The 19,271-nt window shown below is 35.2% G+C and overlaps 1 protein-coding gene across 1 annotated transcript in view; it reads right to left on the reverse strand.

The window, feature by feature from the left end:
- Nucleotides 1-3,381: 3,381 nt before the first annotated feature.
- The window catches only part of Vamp7 (vesicle-associated membrane protein 7), a 52,153-nt gene continuing 36,263 nt past the window's right edge, over nucleotides 3,382-19,271 (reverse strand). The window contains exons 6-8 of the mRNA XM_005414638.2: nucleotides 17,035-17,102; nucleotides 5,800-5,892; nucleotides 3,382-3,620 (exon numbers count right to left, since the gene is read on the reverse strand). Coding sequence (XP_005414695.1) covers nucleotides 3,552-3,620; nucleotides 5,800-5,892; nucleotides 17,035-17,102 — 230 coding nt within the window. The 3' untranslated portion in view covers nucleotides 3,382-3,551. The remainder of the gene's footprint in view (nucleotides 3,621-5,799; nucleotides 5,893-17,034; nucleotides 17,103-19,271) is intronic.

Here is a 19,271-nt window from a genome sequence, read left to right on the forward strand (position 1 = left end):
TCTGTATAGAAGCTTTTTAATTTGATACGATCCCATTTTTTTATTCTTATTATTTCTTGTACCACTGGGGTTCTGCTTAAAAGTCCTTGCTCTTGTCTATGTGTCCAAGAGTTTTGCCTTTTTTTATTTTCCAGCAGATGAAGTGTTTCTGCTTCAACATTTAAAGCTTTCCTCCATCGTAGTACACGATGACATATACAGGTCTAAACTCAATCTTTGCCAGGCATGGTGGCGCATGCCTGTAATCCCAGCACTCGGGAGGCTGAGGCAGGAGGATCACTGTGAGTTCGAGGCCCACCCGGGCTTACAAAGTGAGTTCAAGGCCAGCCTGAGCTCCATAGTGAAACCCTGTCTCAAAAAGGCAAAAAATAAATAAGTAAATAAACTCAATCTTCTATATTTAGATATCAAATTTTCCCAGCACCATTCATAAGGAGGCTCTTTTTCCTCCAGTGTGCTTTTGGCCCCTTTGTCAAAGATCAGATACATAGCTGAGTGTGCCTGAGGTTTTCTCTGCTTCTTCCATTCTGTTCCATTGATATACATGTCTGTTTTTCTGCCAGTACTGTGCTTTTTTTTGTTCATTGTAGCTGTGTAATATAACTTCAGATCTGAGATTGTGATGCCTCTTGCTTTGCTATTGTTGTCCACAATTTATTTGCTGTTCTGGGTCTCTTCTGGTTACATATGAATTTTGGGGCTGTTTTCTCTAAATCTGTGTGGAATGCTGTTGGAATTTGATTGGGATTGTGTTAAATCTATGTATCAGTTTTGGAGGTATAGCCATTTTGACCAGGTTGATCCTGCCTGCCCAGGAACACGGGCTACTTTTCCATTTTCTTATGTCTTCTTCAATCTCCTTTTCAGAGTGATATAATTTTCACTGCAGAGATGTTCACCTCCTTGATTGCATTAATTCCTAAGTATTCTTCTTGATGCAACTGTGAATGGTATTATTTTCCTAATTTTTTTCTCTTGCAAGTTCATTATTAGTGTGTAGGAGTGTTGTGTGTTGATTTTGTATCCCGCTACATTGCTGATTTGATTAGTAATTGTACTAGTCTTTCAGTGGAATTTTTTGGGTCTTATAAGTAGAGGATCATGTCATCTGCAAATAAAAATACTTTGACTTCTTCTTTTCTTAAACATGTCCCTTTTATTTCTTTCTCTTGCCTAATTGTTCTGACTGATGTTTCAAGGATTATGTTGGACAGAAGTGGTGATCATGGACACCCTTTTCTTTTTACTGATTTTGCTGGGAAAGCTTTCAGGGTTTCCCTATTTAATATAATGTTGGCAATAGGTTTGTTATAAATGGCTTTTATCAGATTGAGATAAGGTCCTTTATACCTATTTCGCTGTGTTCATGGGATAAAGCCTACTTGGTAATGATGTACACAGTCCTTTTGATGATTTCCTGAATTCTATTTATGGCTCTTTATTTTTAAATGTCTTAAAGTTTTATGATTTTCTCCATAAACATCTCACATATCTTTAGTGAGATCTATATCTAAGTATCTTTTTAATTACTATAAATGATAGCTGTTAAATTTCTTTAACTGCTATTGATGTATAGAAATCAATATGTTTTTTTGTATAATGTCTTATATTCAGCAACCTTGCAAAACTCTCTAATAATTTGTATATAGATTCTTAGAAGTTAAACAACTATATCACTGGAAAATAATCATACAATAATAATTTTTCTACTTTCTCTCTAAATTTGTATTTTTCATTTATTTTTCTTATCTTGTTATTCTTTTTTTTTTTTACTGTATTACTTTTAAACTTTATTAATGTCTTAAGTTTGTGCATCATTTACATTGAGACGTTTTTGAAAAGCATTCTTATACATAAACAGGCCAAAGAACAGTTAAGTAAATCATCCCTAAAACATGCATGTCAATATTATTCAAGTATGTGTAAGAAAGGGAAATAAATATTAAGCCTTTTTCCTTTGGAATAAAAATATTTGGACATTATTGTTTAAGATGCCAAATATTTTCCTAAAACAACTGTATTTTTCCAATAGGAAATGTTGATATAATTAAAATGCATTGGTATTGATAAACACAACTGGGAAAACATTTGGGTTGTGCATGATCAGCAAGGAAAATCTCAGTTGGCCTAAGGTTCATGTCAAATTTGAATCAAGTAGCATCAATTACATGGTTTAGTTGAAAGAACACATAGCATAAGCCAGATTATAGGACACACATATGGTAAAGGCACATGATGAAGCTAAACAGGTGGCTAGATTCTATGGATTAATTTGTTCTTTCATTGGGAGAGGAAGAAAATGTTCACTTAATTGCACTTATTGATAAATAAATGCAATTATTCTAGGGCAGCAAATGTCTTTCTTTCACATACACAACTACTAGATAAGCTGAAGCGGCACGATTATGGTCCAATTTTCCTGCACTGCAGTAACACTGATGTTAAACTCTTCTATACTGTTTCTACACATTCTCTCAGATTCATGAAAACTTCACAATTAGGTAAAGAATTTATTAAACAATAAAAGATGCTCAAACTATTTTTCCACAGGAGTCAAATCCAAACTCTGGAGTTGACTGCTGACTATACTCAGTTTGGGCTTTTCCCACAATGGAAAAAAATTCCCACACAATCTCCTTTTGTACAGCTAAAATGTTAGCAGATCCACTGTGGGTCCCTCCTTTTTCTTTGGTGATTCAGAGGTGTTTGCCTCCCAATCGCTCCATTACACATTCTTTAACAATACAAATGCTCTAAATATCCGCAGAACAAGAAGGAATGCACTAAAAACCTCCATCTTCAACAATATTTGAACCATCACCTTCTCAAATCATTTCATAAGGAAACAAAATATCAAGTATCCACTGTATTATCAATGATCAGCACACTAAAGTTTACACCCAAAAAGTGAATACTAGGAGGCAAAGGATGATACTGTGTGCTTCTAATAGGCTAGCAAAATATTCCCCATCAGATTGAAATACAAAGTTTTAGTACTTTACCTGTTTGGGCTCCTGGAAATAAGCAGCACCAACAATTTAATTACAATTCCCAAAATAACAATATTCTCCATTTAAATAGTTTTGAAGCACCTAAAACTTCAATAACAAAAGACAATAAGATGAGATATCAGCAATTCTTTCTGTCCCTTCAATACTTCTTGTGCATATACAAAGATTCTATATAGTTTTAGTAGGCAGCTTTTAAGACTAATGATTTCCAACTTGGCAACAGCTTTGTGCAACTGAACCCAAAAATGTTTCTCAAAATAGATAATACTAGTTAACCAACCAACCAACCAAATAAAAAAAAGCCATTTCAAGGCTACTTCTACAATAAATGGTTCAATCTGAAGTTCAGTGGAATAAACTGGCTGACAGAAACAAAGAAAAATCTGGAAGGCATAGAACAAGATTGAAACAAGACAAAGTGAAAAAAAGGGTTGAAGAGACAGGCAGACAATTTTCTGAGTAGTGAAAGGCTTGAGTCACATGGATTGTTTCTAATTCCTTTGTCTCTTATATTCTTGGTTAATGAAAACTTTTTCGTTCCTATTTCTTTACACAGCTTGGCCATGTAAATCCACCACAGAGAGATGATACAATGATATAGATGAACACCTGTAAAAAGAAAGAAGACAATTTTGTTTTCTTAGGTTTATCATATGTTCCTAAACAATATACACAATATAAAAATATGTATTATATAAATGAAAAAAAGATATATATATATATGAAAATAAGGCCCTATTAAAGAAACACTTCAACACTTCTGCTTCCATTAGAGTAGTAGTTCAGTATTAATATAACAAACTAATCAAGTATTTTCAAAGTCAGAAGTACAATTAAAGTTATCCTGATATAATTCTCATCTACTTGAATTCCACTATGATTTCTTGCATTGAGGAGAAAATAATGGGGCTGTTGATCATTATGAATAACCAAGTATAATCAAAGCTACATGAGCAACTCTTACTGATGCATCATTAACATATCATAAAAATTTCAATAACCACAATTTACTTGAAGTGTGATTTTACTACTAACTACATTTTTAATTTTTACATGTACTTTTGATTTTCCATTATTACAATGATAAGAATACATGAAGAGACTCTACACCTATAGAAACTATGAGCAGGAATGTTGCTGTGCAATGTTCATTAAAAAAAGACACACAGTAATTATGATTACAGAACCAAAGAAAAGCTGATGATGGGTCAGTACAAAAATGCTAGTTCTAGTGTAGGTTTATTAGCTTTTTAAAAATTTCTAGTAGTATTATTTTAAATTACGATAATTTAAAAATAATGTCTACTTTGTTACATTCAAAATGTAGATTTATTTTATTCAGTAGGTTCAGTACATTAAGTTGGCCATCTTGTTTTACAACCGCTTGAGATCTTTAACTGACTGACTTTGTTATTCAAAGAAAATGCACTTAGGAATTACACGTCTCATGCCATAAAAATGAGCAGGGCATTAATGCTGTTGTGGAGTGGGTGTTTATTAATGAATAGTTTAAACTACCCACATTACATGCACACAAACGCACATACATATTCCACAACTGTAAAGTTTACTAACTTTATATAAAGTACAATATTTTAGGCCAGGGATTTAGCTCAGGGGAGAAGCACCTGCTTGGCAAGTGTGAGGTCCTGAGTTCGATTCCTGATACTATCCCAAATAAAATAAAGTAGAATATTTGCTATCTCTATAAGCATTTGTCAGGCTGAGGTGTCAACACTTCTTAGCAAAGATCAATATTACATTTAGGGCAGTATTTTACATGTAGTATATAATCAATAAATATAATCTGAACCTAACAATTCAGCTGCATAAATCAATCTAAAATTACAGACTAGAGATTAAGGAAGACACTAAGGTTAGGAACTTAGAATGTGTCACCTGAGGACCCTGAGCGAGGAAAGAGAGACCACTGCGGTCACCTCTTTTCTCTTAGGTAGGTCCAACTACCTAAGGTACAGAACCCTCAACGAGAGGTACAGGAGAAGTAAAAGTATTGCTTAGAAATAATTTTGGGCTTCTGCAAATGACTGAAAGATGGGGAGGAAAGGCAGTTTTTCCCAGACACGAAATAATCCAGGTCAAACCCTGACACCTTTAGCAGCAGTTCTCATATTTTGGATTCAGGATCTCTTTTACTTTGTTTTTGGTCTTGTGCTAATGATCAGACCCAGGGCTTCACACACGCTATGCAAGTGCTCCACCACTGTGCCAAATCCCCCAGTCCCTCTTTACATGAAAATCACTGAGGACTCCAAATGATTCTTTTTTAGGGGAATCATAAAGAGCAACATTTATCATATTAGATATTAATATTTAAAAATATATGATTTAAACGATAACAAAACTCCTTACATATAAACAGAACTACTATTTGTATTATAAATAACTATCTTAGCCAGGCATAGTGGTATGTGCCTATGGTACCAGCACTTGGGAGGTTAAAGCAGGAAGATCACTTGAGCCCAGGAATTTGACATAAGCCTGACCAACACAGCAAGAACTCAACTGCAAAAAACATAATAACTACTGTATAGCCATATTTCTGTGAGTTTAAAATATATAAGAATTTTCAACCAGAAATAAAGGTTTTAAGTAGAGATGATATTTTATAATAACTTCACCATGGAATAGGAAAGCCACCTTCTGGCCTTGAGTTTCAGATGGAGCTCATTTCAGACTGATAATCACTGAGAAAGAATCCCAGTATCTAATTTCTTAGAAACTGAGAAATAAAATCAGATACTAAAAGAACAAAAACTAAACTCACAATTGATACGATGATGATGATGATGGTGAGCTTGATATTCTTCATACACATGGCTCGGGCAAGATTTCTGCTGGTTGTTTTGAAGGTGACAGACTAGAAAAAAAGTGTAATTATTTAATTCTTGGTACTGAAGGCATGGATGATTTGCAGTAACACCCCCAAAAACACTTACTTTCATTAATTCTGTTATGTCCCAATTTCTGCTATGTCCCAATGTCCCTTACACCTCCCTTCTCTTTATAAGTTGAGACTGGCCATTCATAATCCCTAGTTCCTCAGAGCAGGATTCTTCCAGGTCTACCATATGAGCCCATTAGAAAGGCTTGTCTTTTATCACTGTAGCATGTACATGGTGTTAGGCACCAGAAGTGGCTCTTCCCATTAGTGAAAGTATTTTCCTCTTTATGTTTCTAGTAAGAAAGGTTCCTGCAAAACCAGCTGGATGCAAATGTATTACTCAGTTCTGCCCAGTACAATCTAGGGACTTTAGCCGGGCGTGGTAGTGCACGCCTGTAATCCAAGTACTCGGGAGGCTGAGGCAAGAGGACTGTTGTGAGTTGGAGACCAGCCTGGGCTACAAAGTGAGCTCACGGCCAGCCTGAGCTGCATAGCAAGACCCTGTCTCAAAAAGACAAAAAAAAAAAATCTTGGGACTTTGAGCCATAAAATATGTTTGATGTTCACAGGAAGATACATATTTTACTTGTATAAGGGCCCAAACCCATAGAACTCCATTCCTTCAGTTATCCATTTTCTTTTGCATCATCAGTTTCTCAGTATGTCATGAATCATTCTCACCATTATACAAGCAGTTTAAAATAAATAGGCAAACAAACAGCAAACTCTCTAAGTACCATGCAATTCAGTTCCTAGGTATACCCAACAGAGATGTATGTACAAGTTCACCAAGAGCTGTATGCAAAATTATTTCCAATGGCATTACTTTTCATACCTCAAACTAGAAACCACTCAAGTGCTCATCAACCATACAGTGCAAAAATATAGTTGTTACATAATAGAATACTACACAAAGAAATTTAGAATCTACAACTGCATATCTATAATTAACAATCTACACATCATGGATGAATCTCATAAACCAATTTTGAGATAAAAAAACCCCGTAATATAAATAAATACTATTATTTATTAATCCTTTGGAAAAAGTTAGGATAGATGTCATCCTTAGAGGGGAGTAGTGACTACAAGAGAGCAGAAGGGAGCTTCTGGGGTGCTAGTCATCCTCTAATTCTTAATCTGGATTTGGTCCCACAAGTATGCTACTTTGTGAAAATACAAGTTAGACACTTTTCTATATGTGTGTTACATTTCAGTAAATTGTCTTCTTAAAAATCAACTGTCTTGACCATACATTCATTTTCGTCCATCTTCTCCATAAAGTTTCTATAATACATTAAGTGACAGGGGCACTACCCCTTGGTTTTCACTTAATGCAAAATGTACAGAACACCATTAGGAAGCACAGACCCAACCACAAAATGGTATATACCACATACCAAACTGATTACATCTAGCTTTAAATATATACACTGAATGGAATATATGCATTGACTCAGACAAATTAAAAGATCCTATATAGGAAACAAACCTAAGTAATTAGAGCAAATGACCCTTAATGGAATAAAGTTAATAAAGGAGAGAATGATAGTAGTAAAACTTCTAATAAGCATTTCACATATAAAATGTCATTATGCTGATTTAAAATAAGTTAGGAATATGAAAAGGGAAAAATCAGATATGATACTCCAAAATATACATTTTCATAAATTGGCATAATTGAAAAAACATATACAGCAGAAAGTTTATAGCTAAAAACAGCTTCTGTGGGAACAATTTGTAAAAAATTCTCTTTGACAACATATCAAAATACAGAGGATATGAGTTATGAAAGAAGATGTAAGATACACAGGACACTGTTCAAGCAAATCTAGGATCCATGTACCCATTCAACCAATATTGAACAAGTGCTTACTATGTTTCTGGTACTGATTTAGGCACCTGTTAGTATTACAGAGGGAGAGAATACAGCCAAAAGAGAAATATCAACAATTAAGGAACAAGTAGAAGAAAATATCCCCAAACCAGGTATGACTTGAACATTTCAGTTGAAAGAACAGAGCCAGCACACACAGAGAGTACTGAAAGAAGACACATACTTCCTTCCCGTCTCCCTGGAACATTTCAGAATTCAAACCTTTAATGTGTTTTATTATTTTCTGCTTCAAAATATCAACAGTAAGTAAAAATTATACTATACATGTGTGTATATATTCAAGGTGTACAATGTGATATTTTAATATATGTATATATGGGGAACTTATTACTACAATCAAGCTAAGCAAAATATCCACTACTATCACAGTTTAGATCTAAAATGTCCCTCCAGAAGTATCATATTCAGAGGTGGAGCTTTTGGCAGGAGACTGGATCCTAAGGGTGCTATACTCATTGGTGGGTTAATCTACTGATGAGTCCATAGCTGAATGTACTGTTACGGGCTGGGGTCTAGTTGGAGGAGATAGGGGCATGCCTTTGGAGGGTATATTTCTTACATTCATTCTGTCTCCCCTGCCACCCCCCTACCCCATTCCCTCTTCCTGACTGTGACAGGCTGAACAGCTGTTCTCTGACATACCCTGTTACCATGATGTTTCCAAAACCATGAGCCAAAATAAACCTCTCTTGCTTTAAATTCTGTATGTCAAGCATTTTGTTCCAGTAATGAAACTCTAATACAATCACCTCAAAATTACTTTCTATACATGTAGTGAGAATCCTTAAATCTACTCTCATAGCACATTTCAAGTATTTCATACATTATTACTAACTATAGTCAACATATTATACATTAGGTCTGTGAATTTACTCATCTTATAACACCAACTCTGTACACTCTGACCAGTGTTTGCCCGTTTTCCCCCACCTCCTTGTCTCTGGCATTTGGTGTACTATGCTCTGCTTCTATGCATTCAGCTTTCCAACATTCTACATGTGAGATCATGCAGAATTTTTCTTTCTGTGTATTGCATGTTTCACTTAGTATAATGTTCTCTAGGTTTATCCATGTTGCTGCAAATGACAGGATCTTCTTCAAAGTTGACCAGTACACTAGTGTGTGTGTGTGTGTGTGTGTGTGTGTCTGTGAGAGAGAGAGAGACAGAGAGAGAGAGAGAGAGAGAGAGTGCAATCCTTTATTCATACACTGACAAATGTTTAGACTATTTCCATGTATTAGCTATTATAAATCATGTTGCAGGGAACACGAGAGCAAAAATATCTCTTGCAGTAATGCTTTCATGTCCTTTGGATATAATGCATTCTGAGAAAGGATTGATGGATTATAAGGTGGTTCTAGTTTTAACTTTGTGAAGACATTCCATTCTGTTTTTCAGAGTGGCTGCATCAATACACATTCCCACCAACAGTGCACAAAGGTTTCTTTTTCTCTATATTCTCTCCAACACTTGTTCTCTCGGCTCTTTAATAATAGCCATCCTCTATGGTGCGAGGCAGTATCTCACTGTGGTTTGTATTTGCATTTGTCTGCTTTTTAGTGATATTGAGCACCTTTTAATATACCCATTAGCCAAAAGTATGTCTTCTTTAGAGAAATACCTTTAATAAATCCTTTGCCCACTTTGTTTTTTTCTTTTGCTATTGAGTGTATGAGCTCTTTACACACTTTAAACACTAATCCCTTATCAGGTATACATGGCTTACAAATATTTTATCCCAATGTGTATGTTCTTTTTTCATTTTTGTTTATTCTTTCCTCCACTATTACAGGGTTTTTGACACAATTTTTTGGACTGTTCAACTTTATTTTTTTATCAGTACACATCTATGGGACATAATGATTACATTCATTGTGGGGAGTTGGTCTTTCAACATGTCTTGTTGTCTGAGTTTTTGGTACCATAACCAAAAAAAAATAAAAATCCTGACCCCCACCAAAAAAACACTACTGTCCAGAAGCATTTTTTCCTGTATTTTCTAGGAGTTTTATGCTTTGGGGTATTATGTTTAAGTCTTTAATCCACTTTAGTTGATTGTTGTGTACCGTAAGATGAGGGTCCAATTTCATTGTTTTGCATGTGGATATCCAGTTTTTCTCAGTTCCGTTTATTGAACGGACTATCCTTTCCTACTGTACTTTTTTGCATTCCTGTCAATATTAATTGACCCTATATGCAAGTATGAATACATATATATCATATATATACCCACACACACATATTATTGTATAATTTGTTTGGTACTGCTGCTCTGTCTTTTTATGCCAGAAACTATTAAATGTGATCCTGAAACTCCTTCAAAATTCTAAGGTCAGTATTTGAATACTGATAAAAAACTTTTTAAAAATCAGTTTGGCTATAAAAAATGTTACAACTTATTAAACTTCCCTTAGGGATGCGAGTGGGGGTAGGTGGAAGAAAACATATATAAATCACTGTTAGAATGACAAAAGAAGCCTGAACAGCCTGACAGACATTCTATATAATTTCATTAGCAGCTGTCAGGAGCTTTGGGGACCTGCAAATCTCATACCTGTATATTAAACTAATTTGTGGCTCTAAAGACAGAGCCACAAATTTACATCCTAATCTCTATGAATGTGACATTATTTGCACAAAGGGGCTTTACAGATGTGATTATGTCAGGAATCGTCAGATAAGGAGTTTCCTGGATTACTCAGGTGGGCCCTAAATGCTGCCACAAATGTCCATCTAGAATGAAGGTAGAAAGGGATTTTACACACGCAATTTCAACTTGGAGGCCCTTTTTTTCTCTGGCCTAATTCCTAGGCTAGGATTTCTTTTGGCAGTGTTTTGAAGTTGTTAGTATACAAGTTCTTTAAGTTTATTCCTAAATATTTTACAGAATAGGCTCTCTATTCTGTTCCACTGGTCTGTTTATGTTTTTATGCAAATGCCATGCTTTTTAAATTACTACAGCTATGTACTATGTTTTGAAGTCAGGTAGGTAATGGCTCCTGCTTTGTTCTTTTTGCTCAAGGTCACTAAGGCTGCTTAGGGCTTTTCTAGTTCCATATGAATTTTAGAATCAATTTTTCTAGTGTGAAGAATGTCATTGGTACTTTAAATGGGACTCTACTAAAACTACGATGGGTAATATGAACACTGTAACAATACTGATTTTTTTCCAAACCATTAAACTGGGATATTTTTCTACATTTTTCTGTCTTCTTTGGTTTTTTATCAATGTCCTAAAATTTTTATTACGGAGATCTTTCAACACCTTGGTTAACTTTACCCCTAGTATTTTGTTTTTGTAGCTATTGTAAATAGGGTTGCTTTCTTGATGTCCATTGTGGACAATTCATTATTAGAACAGACATGTTGATCTTTGTACACTGATTTTGTATGATCCAACTTTATTGAATTTTTAAATTAGTTTTGCCAATGTTTAGTGGAGTCTTTAGGGTTTTCTATATATATGACTATATCATCTGTAAACAGACAGCATCCTCTTTTCCAACTTGATAGCCTTTTAATTTTTTCCTTTTGCAAATTCCTAGACTAAGATTTCTTTGGGCAGTGTTTTATAGTTGTTAGTATACAAGTTCTTTAACTTCTTAAGTTTATTCCTAAGTATTTTACTTTTTCAAATACTATTGTAAATGGAACTTTCATATCTTAAATTGACTTTTGAAATGTTTCGCTAATGTATAGAAATGTAATTGACTATGTTGTCTACATACCCTGCCACCTTACTGAATCTATTAGTTCTGACAGTTTCTGTGTATGTAGGTGTGTTTACATGTGCATATGTACATGTGGAACTGTTAAGGTTTTCTACATATATGATTATGTCAAGTACCAACATAGACAATTTTAAGTCTTCCCAGTTTAGATGCTCTTTTTGAGACAGAGTTTCACTATGCAATTCGGGCTGGCCTTGAACTCACTTTGTAGCCCAGGCTGGCCTTGAACTTACAGCGATCCTTCTGCCTCAGCCTTCCTTCCGAGTGATGGGATTACAGGCATGCACCACCACATCTGGCTTACATGCTCTTTATTTTCTTTTATTGCTAATTGTTCTGGCTAGGGCTTTAGTACTATACTGAATAGATGTGGCAAGAGTCGACAATTTTGTTGTGTTTTTAATCTTATAGGAAAAATTCAATTTTTCATTGTTGAGTGTGATGTTAACTGTGGGTTTTTCATATATAGCATTTAAAATATTGAGGTACATTCCTTCTACTCTTAGTGTACTTTTTATCATAAAAGGATGTTCAATTCTGGCAAATGCTTTATTCTGTACCCAGGGATATTATTATGTGATTTAGCTTTCATTCTATTAATGTGATAGGATCATATTAATTGATTTGCATATATTGAATCATCTTTGAATTCTAGTCTGTAGGAGGCCAGATAATGAAGGCTGAGGCCGAAGTGACCTTCTCTACAAGCACAAAGGAGAAAAACAGCAAGCTATGCCCCTTTGGCAACATGCAGGCATGCTGGCACACTGCAAGGTCTAGGGTCAGCACAGCTGATACCCACTTGCTTACCTGGCCATACACTATAGATAAAAGGAGGCAGATGAATCTTCTGCTACTCTAATGGCTTGCTCCTATGTCTAAGTGAATAAAAGCAAGGTGAGCCAAATGCTCAGGGCTCTTTGTTCCCTAGAGGCAAGAGCTCCCTGGCCCCAAATTAACTGTGTCTTTTTGTCTTTCACCCTTGTCCCCGCCTCCCTCACCACACACACACCAGGGAATAAACTCATAGGCTGGCACGTACAGTTATGGTATTGATTCTTTTAATATGTGGCTGAATTTGGCTACCTAGTTTTATTTTCAGAACATTTTTGTCTATGTTAATCAGGGATATTGGCTTTTAGGTTTCTTCTATCTTTGGCTTTGGTATCATGGTAATGCCTTCCTTAAAAAATGAGTTTAGAAATGTTCTTCATTTTTATTTTTTTTGAAGAACTTTAGAAGGATTTATGCTAATTCTTCTTTAAATATTTGATAAAATTCACTAGTGAAGTCATTTGGTTCTGGACTTTGATTTGTTGGGAGGTTTTTGATTATTCAACCTCCTTACTTGTTGTTGGTCTATTCAAGTTTTCCATTTCTTCATGGCTCAGTATTGATAGCTAGTCTGTTTTGAGGAATTTATTTTCCAGGTTATTATATTTGCTGTAACAAAATTGGTTTTAATAGTCACTTATGATACCTTTTATTTCTATGGCATCAGTTGTAAGGTCTCTTCTTTTTATCTGATAGCGTGAAGAAACACTCTGAAATGAAGTTAACCAAGGAAAGGAAAGACTGATAAAATATTGCAGAAAGACAATCTTCATAAGTGGAAAGACAACTCATATTCACATATTAGAAGACTTTATATTGTTAAAATGATAATACTACTTAAAATGATCTACAAATTCAGTGCAATTTCTATCAAAATTCCAGCAGCAATTTTTTACAGAAATAAAAATAAATAAATAAATGAAGTACTAAAGAAATAAAACTTCTTCCTAAATTTTTATGGAATGTCTGGGGATCCAGAATAGCCAAAGCAGCCTGGAAAAAGACAAACAGAATTTGAGGACCTATGTTTCCTGATTGTAAAACTTACCATACTCCAAAGGTACATTAAACAAAGCTGTATGATACTGGCATAAAAGCAGACATTCACATAATAGAACAGAATACAGAACCCAGAAATACAATTTCATGACAAGACCACTCAAGGGGAAGAGATGGTTTCTTAAATGAATGATGTCAGTTAAATCAAATATCCACATGAAAAAGAATCAACTTTGACCCTTAGACTATACCATAAACAAAATTTAACTCAAAATGGAAAAAAAGACCTAAAACTACAAGATGCTTAAAAGACAACAGGGGGAAAGCTTCATGACATGGATCTGGCAATGTTTTCTTAGATATAACATTGGAAGCACAGAAATTCATGGAAAAGTAGATAAAATGGACATCGAATTTAAGAACTTTTGTGTATCAAAAGATACTATGAAGAGAATGAAAATACAACCCAGACAATTGTATACAATGTTTCCAAAGCATGTATCTATAAGGGGCTAATATCCAGATTATATTAAAAATATACCTACAATGCAATAACAACTACTAAAATACTGTTAAAATAGGCTATGGATTCAAATAATTTTTCCAAAGAGGTACAGACAGTCAGTACACCCATGACAACACTTTCAACATTAGTTGCATTATATATTTTAAAAATCTTTCTGTATACTATGTCTTAATATCTTTAATAAAAATTTTGGCTAGGGAGATAGGGAATCATTCTTAAGGGGAGCTAATCTTAGGGATAGCAAAGGGCTCAGCAGAGAGTATATCATTTTTTCCCTCTGTTTTGATTTTGATTTTGATTAGTTCACGTTTGCAGTACATAATGATTACATTCGTCATGGGGAGTTGATACACATACATAACACATCTTAATTCTTTCATCAGCTCCCTTCTCTCCCCTCCATCCCTTTGTTGGTTCCTTTCCCTTTTGCAGAAGACCTATCTCCCTCTTTCCTATTATTTTTTATTTTGCTCTTCAATTCATTTATTCTTTGGATATCTCATATAGGAGAAATTAGACAATATTTAAGTTTGTATGTCTGATTTATTTCACTTATCATAATGGTCTCAAGCTGCATGTTTTTGATAATGAAAATTTATGAATCAAGAATTCTAGCTCTTTTATCTTGCCAGTACAATTCAAGAAGCAATATTCCACCGCCTTAATCATCCCAGGACCAGGTAACATGTAGCTAGAGACCAACCCAACAGCTCAAAGTCCACTGAAATTATCAAGATGGTCAATTCTAAATGGCTTTACTCTGTTCTATCTCGCCTTTCCTGTAGAAGCCCTAAGAAAGTCTTTAGCCTTGATTCCCCATTTCTTTTGCCCTTCTACCTCCTTAACACCCTGGTGTTTTCCTCTGTAACCCTGTGTGGCACATGGTCACCCCATGTCTAGGACCTGTGAATATAATACACATCTTCCTTCTAAGTCTTACCGTGATCTCCTCCAGCACCCACTGACTTTCCCATACTATATCAAACTGGTATTTTTTTTATTTTAAAGAGAGAAAAACCCCCAAATTTCAAAACAAGATAACAGGAGAGTCACAATGCTTAGTACATTGTGTACTGTTATCTTTAAATTAGTTACTCAGAGTACAAGATACCAGCATTTAATTGTCCAGACAATATTAGCACAAACCTATCTTTTCAATGAACTAAGAGAAATCAGTACAACTATCTTATCTTTTCTGTATATGTGTATACATATATATTTATGCATATGTGTGTGTGTATATATATATATATATATATATATATATATATTTTTTTTTTTTTTGCTTTTCCCTTCCTTCTTTGGTCCATTCTCCCATTCCAATATATCTTTCCTTTTCAAGTTTCTTCCCATGTTACAATCCATTGTACACTGTGGATCTTATTTACTCTTTCAGCTTCTCACACTTGGGAGATAATACGATATTTACACGTGTGTCTGGTTTATTTCATTTGAGTATGGTCTCAAGTTGCATCCATTTACCTTTAGAAGTCTCCAGTGTATCCTTCTTTATGGCTGAGTAGTACACCACTGTATAAAAAGACCGTATCTTCTTTGTCTATTCCTCGGTTGATGAGCATTTGGGTTGTAAGATTTAGCTATTACAAATTGGGCTGCTATAAACATGGGTGCACATATATCACTGTGTTATGATGTTAATTCTTTTGAGAAGATACCCAGAAGGGGAATGGCTGGGTCAAATGGGACCTCCAGTCCTAGTTTTCTGAGGAATCTCCACACTGACTTCCACAGGAGTTGCACCAGTCTACACTCCCACCAACAGTGGAGAAGAGTTCCTTTTTCCCCACAGCCACTCCGGCATTTTTTGTCAGTTAATTTCTTGATAATAGCCGTTCCTTCTGGAGTAAGATGGGATGTCAGTGTTGTTTTAATTTGCATCTCTCGAATGACCAGTGATATTGAACATTTTTTCATATATTTATTTGCTGTTTGTACTTCTTCATCTGCCAAGTGTGTATTCACCTAAGATATCCATTCTTGGATTGGGTCTTTAAAATTGGGAGGTCTGAGTTTTTTGAGTTCTTTATATGTTCTCGATAGTAAACCCATCTGAGGAACAGCTGGCAAACATTTTTTACCATATTGTAGGTTGTTTTTTCACTCTGTTGGTGGTTTTGCTTGATATGCAAAAGCTTTTTAATAAGATGAGATCTTCAGTTGTTCATTCTTTGTGATACTTCCTGTGTGATCAGGGTTTTATTCATAAAGTCTTTGCCTATATCATGTCTTCAAGAGTTTTACCTATTCTACCTTCTAGCAGATTTAATGTTTGTGTTTTAATATTTAGATCTTTGATTCATTTTGAATTTAGTTTAGTGTACAGTGAAAGATATGGGACCAATTTTAATCTTCAGCACGTGCAGAGCCATCTAACTGGGATATTTTAAAAATATTAGTTATCAGGGACATATAAATCAAAACAATGAGATACTACTTTATATCCACTAGAATTACTATAATAAAAAATGGAAAATAATGTACTGATAAAAATGTAGAGAAATTAGTACCCTTGTACACTGAGGGTAGGAATGTGAAATGGTACAACTGTTATGTATAACAGTTTGGTGGGTCTTAAAAATTATAAATTTCAGATTACTGTATGACAAAGCAATCCTACTCCCAGATACAAACCCAAAGGAATAGAAAGCAGGGACTCAAATAGACACTTTACACCAATGTTCACTGTAGCATTATTCACAATAGCTAAAAGGTATAACAATCTAAGTGTCCAACTACCCATGTTTCCCCAAAAATAAATCCTAGGCTGGAAAATATGCCTCCTACTGTAATAAATTTTTACTTTCATCATTCATCATATTTTTATCATATCTCTTTAATCAACTATTTGCAGCAATTTCTGTCAATAGAAAATTGTTTCTACATGCTGGGTATATCTTCCAAAACAAACCTTCCTTAATTGCTACTAATGATTATAGCTTTTTTTTCTATGCCTCATTGTCCTTCTTATCACAATATAATCACTTACTGGAGATGAGAAAGAAAAAACCCACCACAGTATTGAATTTAAGGCATTTCAATTTATGATAGCTATCCTTTGCAGTTTTTCTACTTTACATCCTGAAAAAATATTATAATATTCCATACTTACTGAATCCACAAGATTTTCTGTTTTATCTATCAATAATTCCAATCTTTCTCCTCGCTGAGCTACCAGATCTGAAAATATTAGAAAAGAAAAATTATGCTTTATATTACAAATATATCTTTGTCCTTATTTTAACCCAAATCTGATTTTAGTTACAGTTAGTATTCCTGACAGCTCTTATCTATTACAAAAGTATCTATACCTATAAAGAATAAAAGATTCTAACTTTTGTTCTGCCACAATGTGCTCCCCTAGTCAGAGGTCTAACATGATGAAAGCCTCCCAATCTTGGACTGGAACTTCAAGAAGCATGAACCAAAATAAACTTTTGTTCTTTATAAGATGAAAAGATATTTTAGTAAAGCTTTTCAAGTAAAGTAAGGTTGTCAGTTTTATTTTTTCTGTAAAGGATGAGATACTACTTATTTTAGGTTTTGTGTGAATGAGCATGGCTGTGTTCTAATAAAACTTCAACTAGAAAAACAGGCAAACCAGACTTGACCCAAGAGCTGTAGTATGCATACTCCTGAGTTAAGGTATGATCTGAGAATAAAAAATTAAAAACAGGATCTCAAAATGAGAGTTCGACACTTCCAGAATTGTGGCATAAGGAACTCCTCAGATTCTCTCTTCAGCAAAACTACCATAACTGATGGAAATTATAAAAACTAATAACATCTACCATTTAAATTCTCTAGAAATTCCTTCTTTTTTTTTTTTTTTTTGTCTTTTTGAGACAGGGTTAGAGCTGGCCTTGAACTCACTTTGTAGCCCAGGCTGGTCTCCAACTGGCAAGGATCCTCCTGCCTCAGCCTCCCGAGTGCTGGGATTACAGGTGTGCGCCACCACACCCGGCCTTGAAAATTCTGTATGTCCTAAAGGCATATAACAAAAGGAGAAACACTTATAGGAAAGAAAATGAATTCTTGGTAAGAACTATAAGTCAATGACACTGAGCCATAACTGTTCCCGCTCTTAGCTCAGTAAGATGAAAGCTCTACTCATAGCAAGTACAGCCTGAGGGCTCCCTCTTCCAGGTGCCAGTCAACGTCTATTCATTCTTCCAAGCAGGGTCAGGGTCACAGCATTTCTTATTCCACTCTCCCTTCAGTTCTCTGGTGCAGAAGCTCTGTTCCTTGAAGGAACAGCTGATAAGGTTTGGGCTTTCCTTCCTCTACCCAGCTCCCACTCACAGAACAGCTATACCTCAAACAGCAGTCCAAAAATACTAGGTCCTAACTGCCTTTGCTTCCATTCACTCATGGAGTGGAGTTTCACTGCTAGGAGGGACGATGCAAGAATAAAGTCATCCAGCTTCCTCCACTGGTAAGGCAAAGGTGTCACTCCAAGAGAAACTGTCAACAGCCACTGCTAATAGCTGCAAGGTAGTAACTCAAATTTTTGCCAAGTGGAGAAGCAAGGCTTAAGAACAGGGAACTTTCTCTAAGAGGAACAGTTTTGGGAAGTCCAAGCCTAAGGATGTTTTCAAAAGCAATGGAGATTTTGGAAGTAAGCAAATAACACGAGATGGATAGCTTCACAAGAAAAAGAAACTAAACTGTACATCAGCTAGAAATTTAACAAAATAGGGAAAGAGACAGCTAAGAAGAGCTCTTCTGGGTTCACTGCAAGCCTCTAAGGCTGCCCTTATGAGAGAGTCCAAATCTAATCAGATCAGACTGGAACAGGTTATGTATGACACTATCAAAATCAAAAGAATGATTAGTCTGTAATAAGAGGAGGCTAGCAGCTGAGTACAAAAAAGTGGCAGAGCATTCAGACACTTAACAGGACAATCAAGAAAAGAGACACTCAAAGAACCATGCTATTCCAGGATGACAGTGTGCATGCCCAGAGCTCTTACTTCTGAGGTATGACATTAGAGGGTGCACACTGTGGAAGAAACAGACTTCAGTGGAAAACTCCAGCCCCATCACTGAGCAAACAGGCAAACAAACCCCAGGTTAAGGATTAGTATCCAGAATTGCTATAGTACATTATCTAAAATGTCCAATTTTCAATGAAAATTATAAGACATGAATACAGACAGGAAAGTGTGACCCATACATAGGAACAAAAAATGACTCTGAGGTAATCTAGCTGTTGAACATAGCAAAAACTTCAAAGCCATAATAAATATGTTCAGTGAACTAAAGGAAACCACACTTTAAAAAGTAAAGAAAGGCCCGCGCCTTGCGCCCAGGCAGCGAGTTCTCCGGGAGCGGCAGGGCTCCTGGGTC

Source organism: Chinchilla lanigera, unplaced genomic scaffold, assembly GCF_000276665.1.
Source record: "Chinchilla lanigera isolate Chin_1 unplaced genomic scaffold, ChiLan1.0 scaffold00193, whole genome shotgun sequence".
NCBI classification, from domain to species: Eukaryota; Metazoa; Chordata; class Mammalia; order Rodentia; family Chinchillidae; genus Chinchilla; species Chinchilla lanigera.